The sequence below is a fragment of the Chelonoidis abingdonii genome, chromosome 24, assembly GCF_003597395.2.
Source record: "Chelonoidis abingdonii isolate Lonesome George chromosome 24, CheloAbing_2.0, whole genome shotgun sequence".
Lineage (NCBI taxonomy): Eukaryota > Metazoa > Chordata > Testudines > Testudinidae > Chelonoidis > Chelonoidis abingdonii.
Genome location: NC_133792.1, coordinates 21,332,657 through 21,352,614, shown reverse-complemented (window position 1 = coordinate 21,352,614; position 19,958 = coordinate 21,332,657). Strand labels below are relative to the sequence as shown.

At 39.2% G+C, this 19,958-nt stretch overlaps 1 protein-coding gene across 4 annotated transcripts in view; it reads left to right on the top strand.

Annotated features, from left to right (window-relative positions):
- Positions 1 to 19,958, top strand: part of C5 (complement C5) — a 64,995-nt gene that overhangs the window by 19,908 nt on the left and 25,129 nt on the right. For 3 of the 4 annotated variants that reach the window (XM_075060555.1, XM_075060554.1, XM_032767451.2), the window contains 15 exons: positions 810 to 901; positions 3,354 to 3,436; positions 3,652 to 3,742; positions 4,400 to 4,505; positions 7,139 to 7,265; positions 7,620 to 7,735; positions 7,940 to 8,140; positions 9,348 to 9,551; positions 10,731 to 10,940; positions 12,823 to 12,972; positions 13,937 to 14,066; positions 17,005 to 17,070; positions 17,805 to 18,005; positions 18,244 to 18,334; positions 19,506 to 19,582. In XM_075060555.1, the coding sequence (XP_074916656.1) occupies positions 810 to 901; positions 3,354 to 3,436; positions 3,652 to 3,742; positions 4,400 to 4,505; positions 7,139 to 7,265; positions 7,620 to 7,735; positions 7,940 to 8,140; positions 9,348 to 9,551; positions 10,731 to 10,940; positions 12,823 to 12,972; positions 13,937 to 14,066; positions 17,005 to 17,070; positions 17,805 to 18,005; positions 18,244 to 18,334; positions 19,506 to 19,582 (1,945 nt within the window). Of the gene's footprint in view, positions 1 to 809; positions 2,339 to 3,353; positions 3,437 to 3,651; positions 3,743 to 4,399; positions 4,506 to 7,138; positions 7,266 to 7,619; positions 7,736 to 7,939; positions 8,141 to 9,347; positions 9,552 to 10,730; positions 10,941 to 12,822; positions 12,973 to 13,936; positions 14,067 to 17,004; positions 17,071 to 17,804; positions 18,006 to 18,243; positions 18,335 to 19,505; positions 19,583 to 19,958 lie in introns of those variants that run through there. The other variant, XM_075060556.1, reaches the window with a different exon arrangement.

Sequence of the window (19,958 nt, the reverse complement as noted above, 5' to 3'; positions counted from 1 at the left end):
CTTTTGGAAGTCTTAAAAGTGACTTGGCACAGTTGGGCAGAGTTCAGCACAGTAGCCTCAGTGGAAAAAACTGATTTACCACTTATCTCTAAGGAAAGGATTTGTGGGAGAGCTTTCATTGCATATAAGTTGTTTTTTGGTGTTGCCATTTTTTTCATTTCAAATGCAAAGGAATCAATAGTCTCAATATTTGCTTTAGTGTCATTACCACAGTAATATAATAATGATAATATTGAGCATCATGTGATAACTATATTTTAAATTAATTTAATTATTAGAGCCCCAGTCAGATGTTTTGTCAGAGTTTCAAATTCTGGTGAGTTAGTCCATTCCCAAGTTCACAGTTTACTGCTGTTTTAACTCCTGTATCACACATTTCATCAGAGGATTCAATTTCAAAGTTAGGGCATGATCCTGAAAACTTTTAAGCACATGATTAACTTCATGCCTGCGAGCAGTCCAGTTAGTATTAGTGAGATTACCCTTGTGTGTAAAAGTATTCGTATGCATTTGTTTTTTGGAATTAGGTCTTAATTTTGTGTAGTTAAAATCTCAATACATCAAACTGAGGAGTTCTACATGTTGGTGGAAGAGTCTATAAAATTAAGATGCAGTTTCAGCATATGAATTGTTTCAGAAAAAGGTTTATTCATGCTTTCAACAGAGTGTGAAATGGACAAAATCCAAAGAAAAAATGATCCTGATCATGCTCCCACTGAAGTCACTGAAGACTAATTCTCCTCTAAATGTGCCATATGAGTATGTGATGTTCAACTGTCTGTAACTTTTTTTTCTGTTTTGATCTAAAGGATCCAGAAGGAGTAAAAGTGGATATTATAGAAGAGAGAGACTTTACTGGAATTTTATCTTTTCCTGACTTCAAGATTCCCTCTAATCCTAAGTAGACTTATGTTTGTTTTAAACATTACTTGTTAATGCCATTTCTCAAAGACTTTGAAACTGCATTTTACTGATACAGGGGTACTTGAGTTACATGGAACTGGAAATTTCTAATCATTATTATTATTACTGTTATTATTTGTATTATTGTAGTGCCCAGGAGCCTGAAACATGGATCCCCTCTGTGCTAGGTTCTGTACAGACACAGATCATAAAGACACTCTTTGCCCACAAGTGTTTACAATCTATGTATAAGACAAGAGACCGCAGATGGCTACAGACAGAAGTACAAGGAAATAATGAGACAACATTGTCTAAATAGACAATACAGACTGTGTGGGAAAATGGCTGTAACGTAAGCAGGGTGAACTATATGATGGCAGCAAATATCATGTTAGTTCTTCAGCGGGGGCGTTTCGGGGGCAGGTGAATTTACTTAGGAGGGGGATCTGCTAAATGGGAAGGGAAGCAGGAGGAGTTCTTGGTATTGTGTATATCAACCATGCTATATGGGCAATAATAGCCATGTCGTTTCTTTCTATCAATCAGATTAGAGAGCAACATTAACAGTAGCCATAGAAGAGGCTCACTTTCTGGTCTTTCTGATATATATGGAAAATGCCACAGTGGAAACAGGGAGTAGAGAGAAGTGGCAGATGAAGATATTGATGGATAAAGCTGCAATTATAGCACAATGATAGGCCTGTCATGTTCCAATGCCTGAGAAAATTAAAAAAAACTATAGACTTCTCTCCACTCCAAGTCAGGCATAAGGTCAAAGACCCAATGATTTTCAGAAGGGAGAACTTTTAGATATACTCAAACACTAGTGCTAGTTATAGTTTGAAAGTAGGTGTATGAACATTTAAACAGGGAATTTGTTGTTGTTTTTTCTCTGTGTAATCCCTGTGAGTGTAGTAGGGATAGAAAGATATTATGTGGCAAGAACAGATATATTTTTGCAGTAAAAAAATCCAAAATAAATGCCACCTCATTTTCCTTGAATCCTGTAGGGGGTGCTGCAAGTACAGTGGGTGAGCAAAGTGGTACTCATGGAGATTTAGAGCAGAGTATTTTAACCGATTTTCTTTCCCATAGAAAAAGTGAATAGTATTTTCAGTCATTTTAAAAACCTGATTTCACATCCCTGTCAGGTCTTGGGTTCCTCATTACACTAGCCTTACATCATTTGGACTGGGTAACATAAACCCCAATGATTTCAGGCACTGATTTTATGTACAATAGAACCTCAGAGTTACAAACACCAGAGTTACAAACTGACCAGTCAACCACACACCTCGTTTGGATCTGGAAGTGTGCAATCAGGCAGCAGCAGAGACCACCCCCTCCCCCCCAAAAAGGCAAATATTGTACAGTGCTGTGTTAAACGTAAACTACAAAAGAATAAAGGGAAAGTTTGAAAAAAAGATTTGGCAAGGTAAAGAAACTGTTTCTGTGCTTGTTTCGTTTAAATTGAGGGTTAAAGCTGTGTTAAGTCAATGTGCAGTTGTAAACTTTTGAAAGAACAACCATAATGTTTTGTTCAGAGTTATGAACATTTCAGAGTTACGAACAATCTCCATTTCCGATGTGTTCATAACTGAGGTTCTACGGTACTTATTATTATTAATTATTTGTTTGTATTGTGTTAGTGCCTGCGAGCCCCAGACATGTACCAGACCCAGCTAGAGTTCTACAAGTCCCCTTTGGAGGATTTACTTGATCAGATAATGTGTTAAAAATACATCTTTTTCCTAACACACTTTACCAAAAACTGATAGCTTGCAGTTTAAAATGCAGTCTGTCTACAAGAGCTGTTTATTAGTAGATCAACACACAGACTTTGTCATCATAAGGAAAAAAAGTGTATTTTTAACATTTCAATCAGCTACCATGTTATAACTACAACTTGCCTTATCCACATTAGGATTTTAGCATGTGTTAACAATACACATTTTCCTGGTGTAGAGATGGATACAGTTTAACACATGCGCTTTGGTCCAGCCCTAACCCCAAATGTTTGTTCCAGAATAAAGTGCAAGCATCTGGAGAATGTCCAAACTAAGTGTTACAAATATTACAATTACCTCAAATTAATTAGCAATCAGTCAACTCTAAATAAAAAATCTAGTTTAGATAAATCTTAAGGCTGTGGAAAGATGTACTTTTAACCCATCTTAAACTAAGGTATGGTAACTAACCCTTGTTACAACTTTACTGAAGACAAGACAGTTGTAGTACATGGGTTAAAAAGGAACCTAGTCAAAGGTTTACTTGCATGACTAGGATAGGAACATATGTCCAGCTTTGTGCATGCTTTTCTCTCACACAAAACGCTCAAAACTGTAGATTATTTATTGAAGCAGTCTCCAAATTAGAATTATTAACATGAAAACTATATTATTGGATGACAAAATTAATTCTCATCTTTAAAATGTCATATTTTTTTGTAGATATGGTGTCTGGAAGATTGAAGCCAAGTACAAAAAGAGTTTCACAACTTCTGCTGTTGCAAAATTTGAAGTAAAAGAATATGGTAATATATGATTGTTCCTGAGTTTTTCAATTCTGAATATTAAGTAAGAAAGTAATAGCCTTATTTTTCAATCCCTTTAAGTATGCAATTAAAATCTTTTTAAACATACATTTGATTCGTTGGACCATTTTCAATAACATCTTTTCATGTTGATACTGCTTAATATTTAAAATGACATTTCAGTTGTTATATTTAACTTTCTGCTTAATTTTCAGCAATGCCAAGTTTTTTCATCTCCATAGAACCAGAAAAGAACATAATTAGTTCTGAGAAATTTGAGACATTCAGGATTACTATTAAAGCTAGGTAAGGAGATTTGGTCTTGTTTTTAATTTTTTTTGGGGGGTCTTTTCTTCACTTCAGTGGAAAGGATCCGCCAGTCTCTAAGGATATTTCTACACTTAGGCAGGGAGCATGCTGCCCAGCCTGAGTAGATAATGTGCTACCTCTGTTCAATCTAATGCACTAAAATTAGCAGCATGAGTGTTGCAGCTGGGGCTAGCCACCTGAGTACAAGCTTGCCTGACCTGCTGGATCGATATTTATGTGGCAAGCCCATGCTGCCGTGTCCACACTGCTATTTTTAGTTCACTAGCTTGAGCAGAACTAGAGCATGTCTGTCTACCCAGGCTGAGAGGTATTGCCCCAGTTGCAGGCTAGATGTACTTGAAAGGTCCTTCCATCTTTTTCCCTTTGACTGCCTTCTTAAAAAGTCATATCACTGAAGTCCTTTCTGCAATGGAATAGGAATGGCTGCACTTTCCTTCAGTACTTATCAACAGTGATTTGTATGTTGGTCAGAACGATTTGACAGAGATACATACAGGACCATCTCTTTCCCATGCCACCTGTTGTTCAGAGCCTGACTGCTTGTTAAAAATAAGTACATATGATATTTTATGTTCAGTTTTTCTGCGTCCATTGCAATAACAACTTTAAAGCAGTATTTTTATTGTTCGCAAGGTATTTTTATAATAAGAAGGTCACCAGGGCAGATGTCTATATGCGTTTTGGAATAATGGAAGGAAATGAAAAAAAGATGATGAAAAAAGCAATGTATGTAACTGAGGTAAGAAAAAGCTAAGCCATTTTTGAGTTCAAGCCTGATATAGCTTCCATTGAAGCCTTTCCATGGAATTGAGTGGGAGTGGGAGCAGGCCACTGCAGGCCAATGCAGTGGTTTGCACTCTCAGTTATTTAAAGTCAATACATCCATTAGGGATGTAAAAGTTTAACTGATTAACCGATAAACACATTCTTATTGGTTTTGGTTAACGATTAAACTCTGCTGCCCCCCACATCTGGGGTCCCAGCAGCCAGGCCCCTGGGTGTGGTTCAGTAGCTGGGACCCCGAGTGTGGGGAGATAGCAGAGACCTGGGCCAGGCTGGTGGCCGGGACTCTGGGAGGTGGCTGCCGGGGTCAGGGCTCCAGGCACAGGGAGGGAGCAGAGACCTGGGCCAGGATGACGGGCGCAAGCAGCAGCGGAGCCCCGCATAAAATCAGATGCTGCAGCACCCTCCTTCCCCTAGTTCCCCGCCTGTGTGAACTCCTTAATGGTTAACCGCTTAGCCAATAGAATTTTAATAGATTAAATGGTTAATATTTTTAAACCCTATTTACATCCCTAACATCCATTAACACCCCTGTTATCAGAGGCATAAAACTTCACCTTGGACTGAAACTTAGAGGATGATGTCTCAGACAGACAGAAAGCAGTTTGTTTGGCTCAATTGACCGTTTAAGTACATAATGTGTGACTATAACTTTCCATGGAATAATATTTACACTGATGATTAAAAAGCAAATGAAGGAAATCCAATACAGAATGAATTGTAATAATATTAATCTTTTAACAAGACCTTGGCTAAATTTGGACTTGTCTTTCTCCTCTCAGGTTAGTCTAGCTTTTTGGCTCAGTCATTCAGTCGTGACAGAAATAGTTTCTCCTTTGAGTGAATGATGATGCTCCCTCTGCATAGATTCATAGATTCCAAGGCCAAGATCATCTAGTCTGACCTCCTGTGAAACACAGGCCATAGAACTTCCCCCAAATAATTTCTAGAACAGATATTTTAGAAAAATATCCAGACATGATTTAATAAATTATTGGTGATGGAGAATCCACCATGACCTTTGGGTAAGTTTTTTCCAATGATTAATTACTCTCACTGTTAAAAATTTATATCTTACATCCAATCTAGATTTGTCTAGATTTGACTTCCAGCCAGTGGATTATGTTCTACCTTTCTCTGCTAGACTGAAGAGCCCTACTGTAATCAAGTAATCTCTTAACCTTCTCTTTGTTAAGCTAAATATACTGAGCTCTTTGAGGCATGTTTTCTAATCCTTTAATTATTTTTGTCATTCTTTTCTGAACCATTTCCAATTTATCAACTTCCTTCTTGAATTGTGGGCAACAGAACTGAACACAGTTCCATAATTGTCTCACCAGTGCCAAATACAGAGGTAAAATAACTTCTCTATTCCTACTTGAGACAGGAGCTCCAGAACTCGGGGAAGGGAGGCAAAGGGGCCATGGCCTGTCCCCCAGATGTTTAAAAATGGGAGGGACATGCCTTCCCTCTCTTTAACATGGACATAGTAGCCTTGGGCAGGCACAGCGCAGCCATAAGATGATCAGTTCCCCTGCCGTGAAGTGCAGCCCCGGGTAGTGGCACCAGCCTTTCCGAAGTAGGGGTTGAGGTGGGCCCCGCCCTCTGCCCCTCCTCTTTCCTCTGAGGCCCCGCTGGAAGCCAAAGACAGGCCATAGTAAAAGCTGCCTGAGGAGCCCCGGATCCTCCACCTGCCCTGGGTGGCATGACCCAGGGGCTGGGACATGTGGTGGGGGCTGCTCTTGGGCACCCTGGTCCCTTGCCCAGGGAAGGTGGAGGGTCTGCAGTTTCCCACAGCGGCCTGGGCCTGGAGTGCTACTTTCCCTCCCCTTTTGCCCACTTGATTCTAAATAGGTGTTAACCATTGATCTTAACATTCCAGTCATACAAATCATCTCACCAGATTTCAGTAATATCAACTAGATTAAATTTATGCTTAAAAATGAGCAATTCCAATTCCTCTTGTTTGTTCCCAGGCTCCTGTTATTGACATATAGGCAATTCAGAAATTTCTTCTCTTGATGTTCTTTGGTTCCTTGATTAATTTTGTTCTCAATCTTGATTTTGTGCTGAGTGCTCATATCTTACCTTTCCCTTTTTTTATTAATTTAACCTTCTCCTGACTACTCCAGCCAGCCTATCACAGAGAAGATTGGTCTTCTTTCTATGGAGGTGGAGGCTATCCAAACTATACAGCCCCCTCTCCTCACAGAAGGTGGACCAATGTTCCAGAAAACCAGAGACCTCCACTTACTTAGCTCTTGGAGCACTTCCAGAATCATCTGCCTTCTCTTTTCCTTTGCTCATGGGACAAGAAAGATCTCAGAGAAGATTGCTTGGATATGTAGTGCTCTTAGTTCTTGCTGGCTTCAAGGACACAACTTGGAACATCTATTATCGCTTGGTTAATTTTCAGGGAAGCAACTCTGTTCTCCTTTGTTAGAATTTCTTATCCTTGGTCTCTGCTGTAAATAGATTTTGTGCGTGTGCACATCTGAGACAGACACTGTAAACCATGTCTTTGGAGATTATTTTTAAACTATGCACAGCAGTATAATTTGTTTATCTTTATTTTTGTTTTGTTACCAGATAGTTGATGGAGTTGCAGAGGTCGATTTTAATAGCAAAAATGCAGCTAAGGAAATAGGCTACCAAAGCCTAGAAGAGTTAGATGGGTCATACCTGTATATTGCTGTAACAGTGTTGGAATCTACAGGTAGGGTTTTGGTTTTTTAGTCCCTCATTTGAACATACTTATGTGAAAATCTGAATAAAATACAAAGTTTAGGCATGGTTCCTAGCCGAAGATCTTCTTTTGTGTTCAGAAATCTCTTTTACAAAAAGGATGCGAGAAGGATAACTTAACATCACCAGCACAATTTTACATGGTTTTTTTTAAAAGGCTTTTAAGGTTTTTATTCATTTAATTTCCTATTGATAAAAGCTTGATCCTTGAGTGCAAAGACTCCTCAGGCCCACAAATGGTGTGAGTTGCCATGAAATAGGACTTTTGAGGGAGAAAATGGGACCCCTGGAAGACACTTCTCAAAAGAAAAATGTTTTTTATTAGGTGGACTTAGTGAAGAAAGTGAATTTGCTGGAGTCAGATATGCGCTATCTCCCTACAAATTGAACTTGGTTGCTACGCCTCTATTTGTGAAGCCCGGTCTTCCATTCTTCATCAAGGTTAGTTAACATAAACAATATGGTTGTATGCTATAACATAGAATGTTTTTTTAATGCATGTTACTTGAGATCTGCCTGACCATTTACTCTCTTGAAGTACTGTGACAGGTGGACAGACTTTCTGCCAAGGTACTCATGCTCATGCTCACATTTAAAGAATTTTATAGCATTTTTATAGCAAAGTTTCTCTGTTCTAATGATCAGGTTCAGGTAAAGGATACATTGGACCAGCCTGTGGGGAACCTACCTGTAATTCTCAGTGCAAATGTATATGATGAGCAAATGGATTCAACTACATTGGTACAAGAAGGCTCGGATGCTGGGACAAGACAAACAAGCATGAATGATGGAACTGCTTTATTTGTGGTTAATATTCCATCTGCTAGCAAAGCACTGGAATTTCAAGTGAGTTAAATTCTTCTGACTCCTGTATTTCTCACACAGTATGTACTCTCTGACTGTTTACTTTGGCCAGTCTGCAATACAGATGGGAACTTTTTACACACAAAACCAGTAGATTAGAAAATTTGACAATTTTATAATCTAACAGGGGTATTGTGACACATATTCAATACTACTGAATAAGATTGCTTTAGAGGAAAGTTACTTGTATATTAAACTATTTTGAAGCTAATCCCTTGCTGACAACAGTGAGGAAAAGAGGAAATGAAGACAAAACAAATCCAAATACAGGTGTGTATCCTAATTAGTTGTAATAGACTTTTAAAATTAAAATTAAAAAATCCAAATGAATTGCTTAACAATAAAAATCCTCGAAGTGCTTTTTCCCATTCTGGAGGCATCTGATCAAAATGACAGTAGCTTTCAATATGTTGTTGACCTTTTTCGTCTCTATTTAGATGTATACACATATAAATCTTTACTGTTGGTTGTTTTGTTTTTTTTTTACTTATTTGGATTTGACAGTTTTTTATAAAAGAAAATATGAAATGGTTGAAATTGATTTGTCTCTATATTAAAGATGATCACCTAATTCAAAAGGTTCAGTTCATATAAACAACCAAAACTTCAGATACGGGTTATCCAAATGAACATTAACCAATTTATCTCGGCCTAGAAATTACCCAAAGCAGGCTTTCTCATAGAAATTCCCTTTGTTCATTGTTCACTGACCATCTCAAACAGAGGGACAAAATAGTGTCTTATGGTATTTTGGGATTTCAGCATCTGTCTGAAACCAAAATGTGCAGAGTTAAATTTCAGACAAGAGCTTGAGCTGGCTGTCATTTTTATCAGAACCGTTTAATCCATCCTGTATACATATTATATTACATTTTAATTTTTAATATTTATTTAATAGGAGGAGGTATAATTTCATAAGTAAAGAATGCAGTTGGGAGTCAGCATGCCTGACTTCTGATCCTTCCTTTATCACTTACTTGAGAGTTATGAGTGCTTAGTGCTCTTGAAATCAGGCCATGAGCCTCTTTTGGACTGTTTACCTATTTACAAAATGACTTTAATAATTCCTGATTCACAGGTTTACTTGATTAATTATGAAGGGCTTTCAGATGCTGGATAAAAGGCATTGTACAAAACTTCAGAGTGTTTTTGGTATTAAATCTTCTTATGCACTTTATATCATGTTTAGCTAAAAACTGCAGATGCAAGTCTATCAGAAGAAAATCAGGCAACTGGAAACTATGAAGCAAAAGCATACTCATCGCTCAGCAAAAGCTATCTGTACATTGACTGGGCTTCAAACTATAAACTACTACATGTAGGGGATTATATGAGCATTAAAGTGTATCCACATAGCCACTATATTCATAAAATACATCACTACAGCTATTTGGTAAGTAACAGATGTATTTTCACATTAAAACATTGTTTTGTAATTTAGTACAAGGTGGCAGATCAACAACACTAGAGAGATCAAAGTCCTATATTTAGCTATAGAACAGGTTTTGCTCAGACAGCAACACACATTTCCCCCATTGCTCCTGTATTAATTTTGACATGGAGAGAACTTGTAAAAATGAGAGAAAAAATCAGTCTGCATTTGTATCAGCATTGTGTTTAATTGCTTGTCAGCAGCCTCGAGTACCTGTTAAGTCCCTTGTGAAGTTAGTATCCCACAGAACTCCAATATTTCAAAGAATGGCACCACTAGACAAGAAATGCAGCAGTGGTCAGTTGCGAAGGGCTTGTAGACTTGATTTTTTGACAGTTTCCTGATTGAAGACCCTCATTCAGCAAACACTAAGACACATGCTTACTTTTCCTGGAAGTCATACACTCATGTAGGGAAATTGTTCATGATCCCAGGGCCAAGAATCTTTTGAGGAGCAATGTGTGTATGTATGTAGTTGATTAGAGGAAGATTATGGGCACTCATCGATACAGCATTTGCAGTGCATATCCACTTCTGTTTGGGAATGGGGAGTTATGTCCTTTTCCTTGCACTGGTCTAAATTTGGTCCATTGAATAGGGGAAGATAAACTTCCCCATGCTGCCAACAAAAACTTGACATATTAGACTCCTAATTTTTTTCAGGTACACTATTACATTGTATCTAATGGCTACAGGATGGTGTATGGTATAAAAAAATGCTACTTTCAGTTGTATTACAATCTGTTCATATTAAAACAAACAATATTATTTCAATTGACACAACTCTCCTTTACATTAATTTAAGGCGGTCTACATTAAACATCTCAAATGCATGATTCTTAGTATTCTCTGAATTCAAGTTTAAGATGCCAGTTTTCCATGCTGTTGTGAGGCTTAATTAATGTTTACAAAGTGGTTTGAATTCATGTAAAAATCAATACAAAAGGACAAAAGTATTTCTACAAGTAAAATTTAACTTTTTTTAATTTCCTTTTTGTTATTGTTCACCAGTTAAGATACACAAATAATATATTATCTACAATCGTTGTCTTTGCCAAAGTGACTTTCTAGGGAGTCAGGAACACTTGCTGGGACTAGTTACTTTCTTTTTGTTTTCTTTCCCCTGCCGTCATCTTATAGATATTATCCAAAGGGAAAATAGTAAGTTTTGGAACTCAGGAGAGGATTATGAGCTCAGATTATGAAAATCTAAGCTTTCAGCTAACGCAAGAAATGGTTCCTTCAGCCCGTCTCCTTGTCTACTACATTGTCACTGGAGAGGAAACTGCAGAACTAGTAGCTGATTCAGTTTGGCTGAATATAGAACAGAAGTGTGGCAATAGCCTCCAGGTGAGTGTATGAGTCTGTGTATTAAAAGTTCCATAAATATTCTCGAGTTAAGTGGCACGTTTGTTTTATAATCAAAATTCTACTCTCAGAGCTGCACAGATTCTCTGATGTTTTCCCAAAATGTTAAAGTGTCTGCCTTAAAATCTCTTAATTTTTTAAAGTAACTGTGACTGGAGTCCCAGGGGAGTTGCACTGAGGTTACTCAATTCAGGCAAACTGCAAAGAATGGGGCAGACAATCTCCAAAGCTAGTGGATATTCCTATACTTAGATTTACCAAACCAGCACAAAACAGCTTTTATAATACCTCACTGGTTACCCAGAAGCCGACAGCACAGTTTCCTTAAAGTAACCCAGCCTTAGGCCTCCACCCAGACAGTCAAGTCAAATATGATGAGGATTACTGAAAATCTAATTCATAATATAAATTCTACCAATCCCAAAGGATCAGGGACATTACTTCCCCGGGGTAATGAATATTCCAGATCTTACCCAAATACATGCTTAGTGCCAATCCTTATTAACTAAACTAAAATTTATTAAAAAAGAAAAGAGAGAGAGTATTGGTTAAAAGAGCAGTATGCATACAGACATGAGTACAGTTCTGAGATCAGATTCATAGGAGAGCTGGTGAGCTTTGTAGTTGCATAGAGTTCTTTCAGAATTAGTCCATAGGTTATAGTCCAATGTTTATATTCAGGGCAGAGGTGAAAGTAAGCCGGTATGGTCTGGTATGGTGTACCGGCAAGAGCCAGTACGCCGTGCTGGACCACACTGGCTTCAGCAGCCGGGATTAAAAGGGCTCTGGGCTCCCTGCGCGATGGGGAGCTCCAGGCACTTTAAATCCCACCCACAGCTTTGGCGGCCGGGCTGGGGCCAGGATTTAAAGGGCTCGGAGCTCCCCGCAGCGGCAAGAGCTCCGGGTCCTTTAAATCTCGATCCCAGCCCGGCAAGGCTCGGGGCTCCCCGCGGCCACGGGAGCCCCGAGCCCTTTAAATCCCAGCTGGAGCTGTGGTGGGGATGTAAAGGGACCGGAGCCCTGGGCCCTGTAATTTGCCCATGAGCCCAGGGGGCTCCCAGTCATCTCTGCAGCTGGGAGCCCCGGGTTGATTTAAAGGCCCTGGGGCTCCCAGCCACAGCTGGTGTCCCAGGGCCTTTAAATCTTGAGAGGCCCCACCTCTTCTGGATGAGGCCATGCCCCCTCCTGACTCCAGCAGTATGGGTAAGTCCTGTAAGTTACTTTCACCCCTGATTCAGGGTGATCCAGATGGGACTGGAGAGCTCAGGGTTATGACTCAAGCTTCCTCTGCATAGAGCATCAAGCGGATCTGAGGTAAAAAGGATCAGGACCCAAGAGACCTTTATACAGTTCCAGGCCTTCTCTTGACAGCTCAGAGTCCTTCAGTAAACAATAGGCAATCATGGAAACTTTGAAGTAGACCTATTTCCTAAGCATCAGTAGTAATTAGCTACAGGGATTAATATAAGGCAATTGCCAGTTTTCCACCACTGGTAGGTGATTTGCTAGACATTTCAAAGAAAGATGAATACAGTGATATTACTATATTTATAGTTCATTTAAATGTTAAGATTTCCTTTTGATCTCTGAATTAACAGAATAGGGCATAGACAGGGACTGTTTGGTTACACTGTTAACCTCTAACAAGATGTAAGTACACATATACAGTTAGTATCACCTCTAATTTCTAATATAGGTTTGCATTTCAAAGTTCTAGCCTATCTGACATGGAATGGCCCTAATTACCATTTAAATACTTTTCTAACATGTCTGTAAAGGTTGAATTTGGGTCATTATTCCTGCAGGATGCTTAACCCTTTCTGGCCATGCGTCTCAGTAACTCATATTTGTTTTCCTTTTATAGGTTCAGTTATTATCAAAACAAGACTCTCATAAGCCTGGCATGGTTATATCAATTAACATGAAAACCCAGTTCAGTTCTTCTGTTGCTTTGTCATCTATCGACAAGGCAATATATGGAATCATAGGAACAAGAAAAAGGTCTATGGAAAGAGTTAAGTAATAGTCACAAAATATAGTGGTAGTTTAAAAGTTTGTGTTGTGTTGCATGCATTCAGAAGTCTTGGTGATGGGATTTACAGCCTTTCACCTCTAGGTTACTAGTTCAAATCCAGCTGAGGTCAATAGTAATCCGAAATAGTCTTTCAGTTATTGTTTGCCCTATGGAAATGAGTTGTGGGGCTTAGCCCAGTTCCAGTCATCAAAAAATCCACAGTGATTGGCTCTGTTTTTGGAGAGCTCCGTGATTGAACTGGCATGGAGACTGAACTCCCCTCCTCAGTCCTAGTAGTGATTCCTGCAGGCCAGGTTTTTAAGGCACGCTGCTAGAGTAGTAATGTGGGTGTTCATATTTCTGTTGCATGTAATGTTCTTGTTCAGTAGATAACCTAGGATTTCTGTTTTCACAGATTTATGTAGAATTCACTTCACTTGCAACTGAAAGAATGCCACCTTGGTGGTGAAATGTAGCTGCTGTTTAACATTTTACAACAGCACTACACAACAGTTTAGTACAAGAAGAGAAAAATAACAATGTATTTTTGTGAGACAAGGTAGGTCAGGTAATATTTTTTATAGGATCAAATTCTGTTGGTGAGAGAGACAAGCTTACACAGAGCTCATCTTCAGATCTGGGAATCTTACTCAGAGTGTCACAACTAAATACAAGATGAGTAAGATTCCCAGACTTGAAGAAGAGCTCTGTGTAAGCTTGAAAGCTTTTCTCTCTCACCAACAGAAATCGGTCCAATAAAAGATATTACCTCACGCGCCTTGTCTCGTTAATATCCTGGGATTGACATGGCTATAACAACACTGAACACAATGTATTTCTATGTCAGTCTTGTCTCATTTTACTGGCTAAATGACTTGTTAATCCTCACAGGTCCATAATGCTCCCTTAAGTCATATAATATATTTCACACTGAAATGAGCTCCTGGCTTACTTTTTTCAACAGGTAATGTTAGATTTGGAAAAGAGTGATCTTGGATGTGGTGCTGGAGGAGGGCAGAACAATGTTGATGTGTTCCGATCAGCTGGACTTACATTTCTAACCAATGCTAATGCAGATGACTCTAAAGTAGCAGGTACTTATCCTTTACGCATGAGAATTCAAATCTGTTTTTCTACAAGTAGCATAGCTCACAATTATTATATTAATTATACAGTGAGGAAGAATAATGTTAAAATCATTGTCTCATAAATACACATGCACTAAGGATTATAATTATGGTAAAAAGATACATACCTTGTATTCCAGGACCTAGAGTGCCTCATTGCAATTATAAAATGAACTGACGTTATAAATAAGAACATAAGAACGGCCATACTGGGTCAGACCAATGGTCCATCTAGTCCAGTATCTGTCTTTTGACAGTGGCCAATGCTAAGTGCTTCAGAGGGAATGACCAGAACAGATAATCATCAAATGATCCATTCCCTTCCTCCCATTCCCAGTTTCTGGCAAACAGAGGCTAGAGACACCATCCCTGCCCATCCTAGCTAATAGCCATTAATAGACGTATCCTCCATGAACTTACCTAGTTCTTTTTTGGACTCTGTTAGTGTCTTGGTCTTCACAACATCCTCTGGCAAGGAATTCCACAGGTTGAATATGCGTTGTGTGAAGAAATACTTCCTTTTGTTTGTTTTAAACCTGCCACCTATTATTTTCTTTTGGTGACCCCTAGTTCTTAAGAGAAGGAGTAAATAACACTTCCTTGTTTGCTTTCCCCAAACCAGTCATGATTTTATAGACCTTTGTCATATCCTCCCTTAGTTGTCTCTTTTTCAAGCTGAAAAGTCCCAGTTTTATTAATCTTTCTTCATGTGGAAGTTGTTCCATACCCCTAATAATTTTTGTTGCCCTTTACTGTACCTTTCCCAATTCCAGTATTTCTTTTTTGAGATGGGGTGACCACATCTACACTCAGTATTCAAGATGTAGGTGTACCATGGATTTATATAGAGGCAATGCGATATTTTCTGTCTTATTATCTATCCCCTTCTTAATGATTCCCAACATTCTGTTTGCTTTTTTGGCTGCTGCTGCACATTGAATGTTTTCAGAGAACTATCCGCAGTGACTCCAAGATCTCTTTCCTGAGTGGTAACAGCTAATTTAGACCCCATCATTTTATATGTATAATTGGGATTATGTTTTCCAATGTGCATTACTTTGCATTTATCAACATTATACTTCATCTGCTATTTTGTTGCCCAGTCACCCAGTTTTGAGAGATCCTTTTGTAGGTCTTCACAGTCTGCCTGTGACTTAACTATCTTGAGTAGTTTTATATCATCTGCAAATTTAGACACCTCACTCTTTACCCCTTTTTCAAAATCATTTATGGATACAGTAACTCCTTGCTTAATGTTGTAGTTATGTTTCTGAAAAATGCAACTTTAAGCAAAACAATGTTAAGTAAATCCAATTTCCCCATAAGAATTAATGTAAATAGAAGGGGTTAGGTTCCAGGGAAACTTTTTTTGCCATAGCAAAGACTGTATATAAACACATATACACAGTATAAGATTTAAACAAACAATTTAATATTGTACACAGCAGTGATGATTGTGAAGCTTAATTGAGTGGTGAAGTCAGATGGTGGAAGAGAATGGGATATTTCCCAGGGAATGCCTTACTGCTAAATGATGAACTAGCACTCAACTGAGCCCTCAAGGGTTAACACGTTGGTAATGTAGCCTTGCACTCTACAAGGCAGCACGAATGGAGAGAGGGGAGACAGCATGGCAGAGAGAGACAGAGACATACATGATATGTGTGTGTGTGTGAGAGACACACGCATTGCCTCTTTAAGTATGCTGTTCCCACTCTAAATACACTGCCCTTTTAAGTAGATCAGCAAGTTGAGACAGCAGCTGCAAGCTCCCTCCATCCTGAGCCTTGTCATATGTCCTCCCTGTCCTCGTCTCTGTGGAGATGAGGTAAAGGAAGGAGCGAGGGTCAGACCATGGGGGAAGGGAACACCCTGACATTAACACCCCTCTTCCCCCCACCTCTGCACAGCAAATTGGAGGCTCCCGGGAGCAGCTCCAAGGCAGAGGTCGGGAGCAGCTCCAAGGCAGAGGTCAGAAGCAGCATATGGCAGTCGGGGGAGGGACAGCTGAACTACTAGGCAATTTATAGCCTGCTGGGTGGTTGCTGTACAGGGAACTTAGGGGAGTGGGGAGCTGATGGGGGGGCTGCCGGTCCATCCTGGTTCCAGGCCCCCACCAGCTGGCTCCAACCAGCTGCTCTTTCTCCAAGCAGTGGACAAAGCAGGTAGCTGCCAAATAATGGTCCCTTATAATGAGCATGTTCTCTAATTTATCAGCACTTTAACAATGAAACAAAGTTAACAGGGACGACTTTAAGTGAGGAGTTACTGTATGTTGAACAGGACTGGTCCTGGTACAAACCTGTGAGGGACATCACTATTTACCTCTCTCCATACTGAAAACTGACCATTATTAGTTACGGATCCACGAGATGACCTTCCCTCTTACCGCATGACAGCTTACTTTGTTTAAGAGCTTTTGGTGAGGGACCTTGTCAAAGGTTTTCTGAAAATCTAAGTACACAGTATCCACTGGATCCCCCTTGTCCACATGCTTGTTGACCCCTACAAAGAATTCTAGTAGATTAGTGAGGCATGATTTCCCTTTACAAAAACCATGTTGACTCTTCTCCTCCAACAAATTATGTTCATCTGTGTGTCTGACAATTTTGTTCTTTACTGTAGTTTCAACCAATTTGCCTGGTACTGAAGTCAGGCTTACTGGCCTTTAATTGTCGGGATTGCCTCTGGAGCCTTTTTTTAAAAATTGGCATCACATTAGCTATCCTCCAGTCATCTAATATAGAAGCTGATTTAAATTATAGGTTACATACCACAGTTCTGCAAAACAAAACTTACCAAATTCACAGATCAGTTCTATAATGTACTTTCCCTGGTTTATTTTAATTCTGGGATGAGCTAGTGGAAAAAATATTATAACGTGTTCTTGGTTTTTTTTTAACAGATGAAAGTTGTAAAGCAATTGTAAGACCAAGAAGATCCAGCTTTGAAGAGGAAATTAAAAACAAAGGTGCTCCAAAAGTTTTGTTTGAATATATGAAAAAAAGAGGTGGTACATTACAAATGAGAAATATAAAGGTTTACATCTTGAGTGTGCAGAGGACGAGCTAGATTGCAATCTCATTGTTCAGCTTTGTCAGTGAACTCAAATCAGAAAAGCTCTTAAACACATGCTTCAACTGAAGTCAGTGAACTTAAGCACATTCTTAAAATTTAAGCATTTGCTTAAGTTCCTTGCTGAATCATGGTCACAATACAAATTAACAGCATGACAATCTGTCCCAACCCTGACCTCCTCATAGGAGTGGAAGAGTGCTTTTGTCCTTTTAATTTTTGGCCTCTGTGCTCACAGGTCTGCCAGTTCCACTGCTGGCATTTCTAATATGGGTACGATCCATTAAGAATTGGACTAAGACCACCAATTCATGCAATATAGGCATTGAGAGGGAGAAAAACATGGTTGTGGTTTTTGTGGCTGACTTTTTCTTTTGAAATGTCATTTCCATCCTTTTCCTTATTTGTTTTAAAATTTTGATTCACAATAATATGGAGAGGTCGCTTTGAATGCTGGGATTTTAAAAATGACAAATTTAATTTCTTCCTAAAAGCTACACCTTTATCATGGTTGTACATGATTGCCTGAATGATTGAAAATTTACTTCAGTGTGACCAGTTACAGCCATTCATTTAAAAGTATTTTGTCTCAAGGAAGGGATTATGTAAGATATTTTATTATTATTTCAGCATCCAGATATTTGCATCCAGAGATTCGGAAGTGCTGTATGTCTGGAGTAAAAGAATCTCCTCTTGGGCAGACTTGCGATCAGAGAGTTGAGCATATTAAGAGTATTCCTAGGTGCATAAAAGCATTCAAGGATTGCTGTGAATTTGCAACAAAACTACGGGAGAATGAGACCCACAAAGTTTTAATACTGGCAAGAATGCGTAAGTTTTTAACTGTCTCTGAATGTATACGTACATTTATGAGGGTGTATATGGTTGTTTTAGGATAATGACAGCCTTCTTGTAAGAACATTAAAACTCCTGTTTTTCTTGTAAAATTAAAAAAATAAGCAAAGATTCTAGGCTATATGATCACAGAAGTCAAAAACAGTGATTTTTGAGGTGGTGAGTGGAAAGCCTTAGGAATCTCTGAATTGCTTTATTTGTTTCTCTTTTTCAGAGCTTAAAGCTCTACTGGGATTGGACAAGCCAGAGATTCGAAGCTACTTCCCTGAAAGCTGGTTATGGGAAGTCCACCAAGTTCCTCCAGGGTACTGTACTCTGAACCATTTAATGTCATCTGACTTGTAAGAGCTCAGCTATTGCCTAGAGTCTGAGGTGCCCCATTTTCTGAACTAGGATATCCATCTCTTATTGAAAGGCTTTCTCAATACAGAGAAAGAAGCCCTAATTTACTTCTCTACTGTTGACTGAGGGAAGTGATCGTGCTGCCTACTTCAGTCCTCGTGAAGGTGTAATTGAAGCACGGGTAGGCATACCCATGCTAACTAGATTAAAATTAGTACAAGTATGCCTGCCTGTGCTATAATTACACTTTCACTTTCAGTGTTGACATACCCTCAGTGGAGAGGGTTCATATTGACTCATAAGGGGGCAAATACCTTTGCTATGAATTTGCAGGGTTTTTAGACTGACCATATTTTTTTAAAGAGGTTTTATTAAGTCTGTGCAACTTAAATTCTATCCCCTTGTGCATATGCATTATGATACTTCCCTTAACTATAAGAACTGTAGGCTAGTGGCCTGTCTCCCCACTCCAGGAATATGAACACAAAGTGTTCATTTTATAGTGATTTTATAGTGATGGTCCCGATTTTTGGGTCTCTTTCTTATATAGGCTCCTATCACCCCTCCACTCCCTGTCCCGATTTTTCACACTTGCTGTCTGGCCACAATAGCTGCTGGATCCCAAAGTCCTTTCCTTGTATGTCTCTCCATTCAGTGACATCTAGCAGCATCACCCTCCTTTCCACAGTTCCTCTCCTAAACTAAGCCACTTGCTGGCTTTTATATTCACTTGAGAGTCTCAGTTGGAAGGTAGATGATCAATCTCTGGTGGGGCTGGGCCTGACTCCCCTTGACATTTTTTTCCATTATGTCCCTGTGCAGAAAACTGACCACCTATTCCTAGAGTGTCAGACCCTAGCTCTCTTTTTATTCATATTAGTTCTAAAAACTCACTGATTTCTGGAAGGCCAACGAATACCAAGCTTAATCAGACAAAAATGTGTTCAGTGTTCTAAGTCAACAACTCTAGATCTCTTGTACAGATTATCTGAATCTTTGACCCTGCAAACTCCTCTGGGCAGAGGCTGTCTTTACCTGCTTGTTGTATAGTGCTGAGCCAATTGTTGGTATTAACAAAGTAATAATAATAATTTATAAAATTTACTAATTCTCGAAAACCATTTTGTAATATAGATCAAAGGCCCTTTCAGTGACTCTGCCTGATTCTCTGACTACATGGGAAATACAAGGTGTTGGCATTTCAGATAAAGGTAAGCATCAGGACCTCACTACGGGCAACCAAAATAATTAGTGAGCTTTTGGATTTAGTTTTCTTTTGCAAGACATTTTCCTTTCATAAGAATGGCCATACTGGGTCAGACCAAAGGTCCATCTATCCCAGGATCCTGTGCTTTCAACAGTGGCCAATGCCAGGTGCCCCAGAGGGAATGAACAGAACAGATAATCAAGTGATCCATCCCCTGTCACCCTTCCGTAGCTTCTGGCAAACAGAGGCCAGGGACACCATCCCTGTCCATCCTAGCTAAAAGCCATTGATGGACCTATCCTCCATTAACTTATCTAGTTCTTTTTTGAACCCTATTACAGTCTTGGCCTTCACAACATCCTCTGCAAATTTTGCCACCT